The sequence below is a fragment of the Bombina bombina genome, chromosome 4 (genome assembly GCF_027579735.1).
Source record: "Bombina bombina isolate aBomBom1 chromosome 4, aBomBom1.pri, whole genome shotgun sequence".
Lineage (NCBI taxonomy): Eukaryota > Metazoa > Chordata > Amphibia > Anura > Bombinatoridae > Bombina > Bombina bombina.
The window spans coordinates 223,750,803-223,760,700 of record NC_069502.1 but is presented as its reverse complement, the minus strand read 5'-3'; the positions used below and the strand labels follow the sequence as shown (position 1 = coordinate 223,760,700).

The window sequence follows — 9,898 nt, the reverse complement described above, 5'->3', positions numbered from 1 at the left end:
AAGTTACTTATTTCCTCTATAATGTACGCTGTAGCCTCCATATTAAGACTGTGCAGTAGGTACCTAAATTGAAGGTATAAGATTAGCCTTTAGCCGGTCTCATTCTTCATGTCAGTTGCCGCTTCGGTCAAAAGATGGCCGTTCCCAAGATCTCCTGTCAGCAGGATAAGCACCAGGGCCGTGAGGCATCATCTATCTAGTATTCCTCTCTTTAGATTTAACTGTGTAGGTCATCTGAGCTTACGGATCTTCGTTGTGGTAAAATATTTGGGTTTGAATGGTCGTCAAGTTTGTTTTTTATGTATAGTATAGCTGGAGCTGCTGAGATGTGCGACCGTTCAACTTCAGAGTTAGCTCCGCCTCCGTCCTAGATCTAGTGGATTTAATATTTGCATGCCACAAATTATATCAGGTCACTATTTTATTCTTCATTCTGGCAATAGTAAGGACCTTAAGATCTTTAATATGGTGATTAAGAGCTGATTTGCTCTTCCATTGATATGATTTATTGGATCAAGCACAGGCCTGCCCTATTTAAGGTCCCATCTGTGGATTTGTCCTTATCAAATAAAAACTAAGCATTTGTTAAACAATTATGCAAATTAATCATATGACCCTTTCCATATGTTCACAAAATTTTCTGTGTAACTATATTTAAATACTCAATAATAACATCTTGATGAAAGTTTTTAGTCCTAAGACAGGGCAGCCTTAAAAACTTATTGACAAATAAAATAAGATTTATATTTATGGTAAATGAATTTGTTGATGTTGTCAGTGACAGCACATGAAACCTCATCTTGGCACGTCTTTGAACTACACTAGTGCCATGTTATGTTACTCAGTACAAATGGAAAATAAATCATATAGAGACCATCTCTGCAAGCTTGCCTATACTGTATGTTATTTGTGTTGTTTATGATAGGTTCTTTTAGAAACAGGGAAGAATCCCAAACACTTTTGATATCAGAATGAAGCTGCTTACTGAGGGGCAATGCATCTTGTGCTGTCATTGAACATAAATAACTTATTGTAACTATAAATCTTGTTTGTTTCCCAGTTTTATGTTGTCTGCTGATCATGTACGCAATATAGGCTTTGCATGTAAGACAGAATCAATGGAGAATGTGTTTCTTTTTACCATGAAAAAGAGCTTAGCAAATTTGTCCTTTAGCACTATATTTTTCTCTACAGTGAAAAATAAGCTATTCTAAATATTATTATGCTACATTTAATTGCTTATATAACACCATAGAACTTTGTTGTATAATTTACAGTTATTTCTATCAGTTTGACTCACAACATACCATATAGGGGAGAAGTTTCATTGATACAACAAAACAAATAAACAAAACAAACATTTTGCAGTACATTTTAATTGAAGTAAAAAAATCAACAAATCACTTTTATTTTAATAAAAAATACAATTGAGAATCAGTTACATAACAGAACTGTGGTATTTGTAATATATAGTGCTGCATTTCCTGATTAATTTTTTTACGTGGTGTGCAGAGTTCTCAAGGAGAACTCTATGGCCTCACTCACCTCGCCATCTCCAAATGTGTATGTTATTTCATGAAGTTTATTAACTAAAATGGATAGTTGAGGGAGGAATAGTTGCATAGAATAACAGAGGTCTCAACAAACCCAGTGAGCCACTGGGGCCTAAAAATTAGGTACAGGTGCCCAGGTTTAGAACCCCATAAAACACCTGTTGGTGCCCTCCACTTCCCTCCTCTAGCCACACCTTAAATTTAGCCTGGTGTTGCTGGATCCTTTCTAGGCCTCGGAGATGAGAAACAGAAATGTGACTTTGGTCAAGCCCTCCCTCTGATATCTCTTGTACATTTATGAGCTGGCTCCTATAGGAACTGGTGAGGCCTGTAAAACTGGTGAGGCTAATGACATCCCTTAGTGAATTTAGCAGTGTTATTTGCCAGTATAAAGTAAACTCTGGCATTAGAAGAAAAAAAAAGTTCAATAAACTAAACTTTCTTCTCCTTTCTCCACATTTAGGATTGGGAAAACTGACAATCTTAATAACAAAAATGTTACAAGCTAATCGCTAACACATTATAAATATAATACATAAACAGTCAGGGGTAACAGTGACCTTTATTATTCTGACTACTATCAGAATTTACTGTACATCCTATTTTTTTTATTAAATCACATAAATTTAGTTGTTGAAAGATAGCAAAATTCACAATCAAGATTACATATAAGACGCCCTTATTAGACAATTTATGTAACAGCACACTGTGACAATAGACATTTCTGAGTCATGTTTTCAGTTGCTATGTAAGAGGTATGAGTTGAAGGTAACTGTCACAACATACATCTTATTCTCTCGTTGTTGCATGTCCAGTATGTGCTCTATTAGCTGTGGCAGTGACATTTCTTTATTTTGATTCATATTGTCTGGGAACAGGCCTTGAAATACACATTTGCTAAACTAAGGACAAGGTAAACTTTCTAACTGTCTCTGTGGATTCACATCCTTTACTTGATAACTTAGCACCAAGGTGTAGCTTTTATTCAGATTGTTTGTCACCAACACTTGAACATCCTGGATTCCTGTTGTACTGCATGTCCCTTCCCAACATCCATTTTCACCTAATGTGAGAGGATAGAAGTTCTTGCCTTTGACAGACACAGCTGCTAACTGCCTTGCTTTGATTTTGAATCGGACATCACTGTTTGTTGGCAGGATTCCAGTAAGTGGCTCAATTAATTCATAACAGTTGTTCCATGCACTGTACCTCATTGGGAAGAATGGCCACCTTATTTTTGTGTTAGAGCAACAAAGGAGATAATTACAGGCATAATCATAATCATTGCTTAGATCAGACTTCTTTTTGCTGCAGATTTTCAGAACATAGGTTCCTCCTTTGGGAAGACGGATCTGGAATTCCACTTGGCCTTCCTTTTCAACTTGGAATATATGCCTCCTTCGAGCATCATCTGATTGTATGTCATCTGCATGCAGTGTTGCCACTATATCAATATTTGCGTCCGAAGTAAAGCTTACACAGCATCGACCATCATCAGTATAAATGATTGGTTCAAGGTGAGATGGACGAAGTAGACCCATTTTTTCAGAGAGACAGCTGGGACCAGCAGGGTTGCTTAGTTCATGTGGAAGTAGAGGCCAATTAACTTGAGAGTTAACACAACAAATAAGGTAATTACAAGCAAATTTGAAAGTTCCCTGCTCTGTCTCTGTGTATATTTTCAAAACATACATACCAGCTTGTGGCAGCTGTACATGGAATTCCACCCTTTTTTGTCTTTGGGCTTGCAAAACATATCTCCTTTCTGCCTCCTCAGTCAAAAGTACATCATCAGATTGTAGCCTGGCGAAGATTCCCATATCTCTCTTGAGTATGAAAGCTAAAGAGCAACGCCCATCAGCAGAGTGGATAACCGGTTCTGTAAGCAATGGTTTCAGTAGGCCTTTTTTCTCTGAGAGTACACAGGGTCCAACAGGATTCTGTAGTTTGCTTGGGAAAGTTGGCCATGATACATCTGTGTTGGTACATGAGATAACATAGCTGCAGACAAACTCGTAATTGCCAGGTTGCAATCTGCTATCTGTGTAAACTCTGAGATCATAAGAGCCAGCTCTGGGCAGCTGAATGTGAAATTCAACGTGATCTTTCTTTTGAACTTGCATTATGTATCTTCGTTCCATTTGTTTATTCCATTTGGCATGATTACTGTGCAATGTGGCCAAGCAGTTTCTTTCTCTATCCAAAGAGAAGCTTAGAGTGCAGAGCCCATTTGGACTATCAATGATGTAACCCGACTGAGATGGATTGAGTAACATAATTTTGTCCACAATATAATTAACTGTATCCTGTGTAGGACTGGTGACTTCACTGCTAGAACAGCAAATCAGGTAATTACAGACATATTCAAAAGCAGTGGGGCATGACTTGCTGCCAGCAAAGATCTGGAGTACATATGATCCTTGTTGAGGCAGCCGAATCTGTAGGTCAACCTGGTTTCCAGTTTGGGACTGTATGACATATTGCCTTTCTCTTTGGTGATCCAGCAAGATGTCCTCAGAAAGGAGCGCTGTGACAATTGCAACATCATCTTTTAACATAAAGGAAACTGAGCATTGGCTGTTTGATGTATAAATAATAGGGTCCCGATGAGATGGCTGAAGAAGACCTTTTTTCTCCATTAATGCAGAGGGTCCAACAGGATTCTGCAACTTTCTCGGAAAGGGAGGCCATTCTACTTCTGGGTTCATACAAACAATAAGGTAATTGCAAAAGCAATCAAACTTCCCTGGGCTGGTGGAGTAATGTAATTTGAGGGCATAGTATCCTTGTTTTGGTAGGTTGATTTTAAACTCTGTTCTGTTTCCACGCATTGTCTGCAAAACGTATCTCCACTCATCTCCAGGTTTAATGGAATCAGAATGTAATGTTGCTATGACAATTGTCTTTTTTGATAGTGTGAAACCAATTGTGCAGCACCCATCATCAGTATTGATAACAGGGTCATGACAACTAAACTGAAGAAACCCTTTCTTTTCTGTCAGCCAGCTGGGCCCAACTATAATGTCCAGCTCTTTGGGGATTCTGAAAGTGGGTACTACAGATCCACAGTGGATGATATACTCTAAAACCTTGTCATAGCTCTCTTTTGATGTTCCATAAGGTTTTGTGTAGATTTCAAGCTTGTGGCGTCCTGTCACTTGTGGATATACCTCTAGTTGCATTCCATTTTTTGTAAGTGTGATTAGCCCAGGCTTCTCAGTTTTATTCAGCATAAATGAAAATAATGCAGGAGAACTGCCCTCAATAGAAAACATAGCCTTTCCGTTTACTTTAGGAAAAAAAGGGAAAAAGTGTTAATTGCTACTTTCCTTTGAAAAATAATTGATGTAAGGTTTTCACAACATCCCATTTCAAAATCCCTAGACTGAAAACTGATTCCTTTTCCTGCTGTAATGGCTTTTGCATACAGCTCTGGAAAAAATTAAGAGACCATTGCAAAATTATTAGTTTTTCTGGTATTACTATTTATGAACATTTTTGTTTTATTCTATAAACCACTAACATTTCTCCCAATTCAAAATAAAAATATTGTCATTTAGAGCATTTATTTTCAGAAAATGACAACTGGTCAAATAACAAAAAGATTAAGTGTTTTCAGACCTTGAATAATGCAAAGAAAACAAGTTTAAACTTCATTTTTAAACACAATACTAATTTTCTAACTTAGCAAAAGTTCAGAAATTAATATTTGGTCGAAATAACCCTGATTTTCAATCACAGCTTTCAAAAGTCTTGGCATGCTCTCCAATAGTCTTTCACGTTACTGCTGGGTGACTTTATGCCACTCCTGGCACAAACATTTAAGAAGCTCAGCTTTGTTTGATGGCTTGTGACCATCTATCTTCTTCTTGATCATATTCCAGAGGTTTTCAATGGGGTGTTAGGTCTGAAGATTGGGCTGTCTCGATTCCAGGTCATCTCTGATGAGTAAAATGTTAAGCTTTGCCCAGCTAATGGGTAGATGGAGACCTGGAGAGGCCTACAAGCCACAATGTGTCCCACCCACTTTGAAATTTGGTGAAGATTTGGTGATCATCTGGGGGGCTTCAGCAAGGCTTGAATTGGGCAGATATATCTTTGTGAAGGGTGCAAGAATCAAGCCACGTACAAGATTATCCTGGAAGAAAACTTGCTTCCTTCTGTTCTGACAATGTTCCCCAACAATGAGGATTGTTTTTTCCAGCAGGAAAATGCTCAATGTCACACAGCCAATTCAATCATGGTGTGGATGGAGGATCACCAGATCAAGACCCTGTCATGGCCGGCCCAATCTCTAGACCTGATCCCCATTAAAAACTTCTGGAATTTGATCAAGAGGAAGATGGATGGACTTCCGTTGTGGGAGGAGCTGGAGCAGGTGCATGAAATTTGCGCTGCTGGTGAAAGAACTATGCCACCAACCTCCCAAGATCATTAAGCCCTTGGAGAAAGGAAGGAAACTCCCTCACCGGGCTAAACACACGAAGGGCAGGAGTGGGAGTACCACCTTCATGTACACCTGATTTGGAAGTCTAATACCACTCTCCATCATTCGTCCCTAGGGGTAGGAGATAATATATACTCCAAACCACGGTGACCCGACTAAGGATTCTCATTTCACAACAAAGTCTGGTAAACACAGCAGAGCCAGTCTACCGGAGAAAGCTGAGGGGAAAAAAACAAAACAAAAAAAACACAGATGCTGAGAGCCTGAATACAGCTCTAAGATAAGTAGTTTATAGCTGTCATATATGAATCTGAAGAGAGCAAACAGACTTAAAGGTAGATACTCTGGTTACGGCAAGGATATGCTAATAAGACCGTACAGAAGAAATGATAAAATCCTTTAAAATCCAAATTTTGGGGCTTTAAAGTCTAATATTATGATCCCAGTTCCCCAGCCTATTGCATAGAAAATCTTTAAGAAACGCAGTATATGGAGGAAGAATTAGAAACTGTATATCAATACCTGGATCTGGGACTATATAAATGCTACTCAAGGGATAAAGTACATAACCACTCTAAAGTCTTAATCTGCTAATTGAAAGGAGCATAAACCATTAAGAGAACTCTGATTATAGCAATAATCTGCTGTTAATATTAAACAGAGAGAAACATAAGTCACGCTATTAACTTTCAGCATGAAAGCTTTAAGATCGAGGGTGTTTGCTTAATTAAAGGGACAGTATACTGAAAAATAGTTTTTCACTTAATGTGTTTACAATTGCTTTTTTTACCAACTGCAGAGAATTTTTTTTATAAAAAATAGCTTTTTATGTTTTTTTTGTGTATGTTAAAGCTCTGATTTTGTGTTTTGAAGCCACAACCTAATAAAATGGGTTGAGCTTGTAGGTATAATCAGATCTCATTACTGTATCACATTGTGTACATATACCTGCTTCTTTATCTTATATCTGTACATAAAACAATCACCAGTACTTTGAGAGAGAACAATGGAAAATCAACATTTTATTACCTTATCTCTGCTTTATCACACTGGGAGTGTAATTTCTTCTGCTGGCTGTGTTTACAAAGCTTATCTATAGCTGGGACCTGCGGCCACAAACTTTCAGAATAGGTGGGGATACCACATGCTAAATCAACTATTTCAAATGCCAATATAAGGGTAAAGGAGCTACTTGTAAACAATTTAATACACTCCAGCAGGTAAAGTGGATCATTGGGAACAAATTAAAGGGGAGAAAATTTTTGAGTAAACTGTCCCTTTAAGGACTTGGACTGCTGTATAAAAAAGCCACAATATAAAGTTCCCTTTAAGGAAAAATAGAATACACATAACTGTGGGACTGCTCTTGTGCTTGCTATTTAAAGTTCAAAACTGTGTGTAATTGCTACACAACGCCAAAGAAAATATTTGTTCTTCCTGAAAAAATTGGTTTAAGAGTATTCACTTGGTAACCTGTAAAGTTACTATTTAGATGACTGATTTTACAATCTAATCCTCACTATGCCTATATTTATAACAAGAGGAAGATGAATGGTTACAAAGCATCAAAGACAAGCTGCTTGAAGTTTGCCAGAGGTGGCATAAAGTCACCCTATAGCAATGTGAAAGACTGGTGGAGAGCGTGAAATACTGGTGGAGAGCGTGCCAAGAAGTTTGAAAGCTGTGATTGAAAATCGGGGTTATTCCGCCAAATATTGATTTCTGAATTCTTGCTAAGTTAAAACATTGGTATTGTGTTGTTTAAAAATAAATATGAACTTGTTTTCTTTGCATTATTCAATCAGGCCCATTTATCAGGCTCCGTACGGAGCTTGAAGGGCAGTGTTTCTGGCGAGTCTTCAGACTCGCCAGCAACACAACTTATGAAGCAGCGGTCTAAAGACCACTGCTCCATAACCCTGTCCGCCTGCTCTGAGCAGGCGGACAGGAATCGCCGGAAATCAACCCGATCGAATACGATCGGGTTGATTGACACCTCCCTGCTGGCGGCCGATCGGCCGCGAGTCAGCAGGGGGCGGCGTTGCACCAGCAGCTCAATGTCTGAAAACACTGCTTCTTTGTATTGTTATTTTGCCTATTTTCATTTTCTGCAAATAAATGCTGTAAATGACAATATTTTTATTTGGAATTTGGGAGAAATGATGTCAGTAGTTTATAGAATAAAACAAATATGTTCATTTTACTCAAACACCAACCTATAAATAGTAAAACCAGAGAAACTGAAAATGGTCTCTTAATTTTTCCAGAGCTGTATGTTTCACTAAGCAGCGATTTACATTGGCATATTAATATATTGTGAGTTTTAATACTCAGGTTTTTTAGTGCTGTCCTATGCGTGAGCTGATTTCTGTGCCTGTATATATTACTTGTACCCTGTACTACACCATAGTGATACTTAAAAGATAAAGGATACCATATAATTTCTGAGACCTATTTCCTTAGCCACTGCAATCAATTATCTGTATTTGTGATAACCTTTAGTTCTTTACACAAACCTTGTTCCTTGCTAAAACTGTACCTGTTTCCACCTGTAGAGTCTCTGGATAAGATGCAGTAAGCCCAGCATTATAGAAGCTGCTTTTATGAGTCAAATTTCCTTCAAACTGCTTCAGTGAAAGAGGCACCTGCAGGAGCTGCCAGTTCTGGTTATCAGGAAAATGTTCCTCTATAAACAGTGCAGGGTGAGTCAGAAAATAGAACTCATTGTAGCTGGTAAAAAAGAAAGTTTCATTCTGTTAAAATTATTTTACGGTTCAACATTTTGTGAACATTCGATCTTTAAAAAAAAAAAGGGAGTTTTTTTTTTAACCCATTGATTGCCTAACATATTTCTATTACATTGTTAATGTACAAATCATTTAATATAGAAGAAATTCAAATGCACAAAACTAGGACTATCCCTGTCATGGGTGCTCACAGTGAGAGAGAGAATGAATCATTACACTTGTGGAGTTTAATTTATGGGGATAGCCAGTAATAGATCCCATAACTCCATGCAACCTAGAAGGGCATAACACCCCTCATTTGAAATAATCATTTTTGGCTCTCTGTTTAATATATGAAAATATTTGTTTCCTAACACATTAGACACTCCAGTTAGTTTAATAAATTACGTGAGGGCTCTAAAACTATATCTCTATCTCTAAAACCATCATTTGGAGAAGGGACACCTCTTTAATTTGTGTAGTAACATGGTCTTCTTGATGTCAAATTATTGAACAATTGGTTAATATTTAATTCACTATAAAAACAGTTTACAGTGAGCAGAGAACCTATGCAACCATTTCTGCAAAAAATAAACCAACACTCTTAGGATCTCTCATAACAGGATTCTTCTGACAGATATCTTGTCCTCTTTATATCATGTGGTCAATGAAAAGTTATACAGCAGTTACTTAAAGTGATGGTAAATCCTAGTGTTTGTGAAACACTAGGAGTGACCATTGGAACAAATAAAAGGGACTTTATTTGTTTTAAGCGTTCACCGCACTGAGCTGCTCGGGCAGCCAATGGCAGAACGCTGTTTTTCTTAAGAGGTGAAGTTTTTACCTCTTAGCTAATTGTCGTGCGGGAAATCTGGCTTGGCAATGTGTGACTCAGTGCGGCGAACGCTTGAAACAAATAAAGGAGCTTTCAGCATGAAGTATTTTATACATCATGTATGAAAGTCCCCTTTATTTGTTCCAATGGTCAATCCTAGCATTTCACAAACGCTAGGATTGACAATCACTTTAACTCAATATACACATTCTTTAAAGTTCTATAACTGTAAATATACAATAGTTTTGCCTACATTTATATTGTTATGGTTGGGACAGTCATATCTTTTTTTTCTTCCATCTGGAGAAAGTTATCATGAAGATAACCCTTAGAGGCC

The 9,898-nt window shown here is 37.6% G+C and overlaps 1 protein-coding gene across 5 annotated transcripts in view; it reads right to left on the bottom strand.

Annotated features, from left to right (window-relative positions):
• Window positions 1-1,358: 1,358 nt before the first annotated feature.
• Window positions 1,359-9,898, bottom strand: part of LOC128656094 (kyphoscoliosis peptidase-like) — a 31,312-nt gene continuing 22,772 nt past the window's right edge. For all 5 annotated transcript variants that reach the window (XM_053709782.1, XM_053709785.1, XM_053709783.1 and 2 more), the window contains 2 exons: window positions 8,540-8,730; window positions 1,359-4,842 (listed from right to left, as the gene is read on the bottom strand). In XM_053709782.1, coding sequence (XP_053565757.1) covers window positions 2,456-4,842; window positions 8,540-8,730 — 2,578 coding nt within the window. In that variant the 3' untranslated portion in view covers window positions 1,359-2,455. The remainder of the gene's footprint in view (window positions 4,843-8,539; window positions 8,731-9,898) is intronic.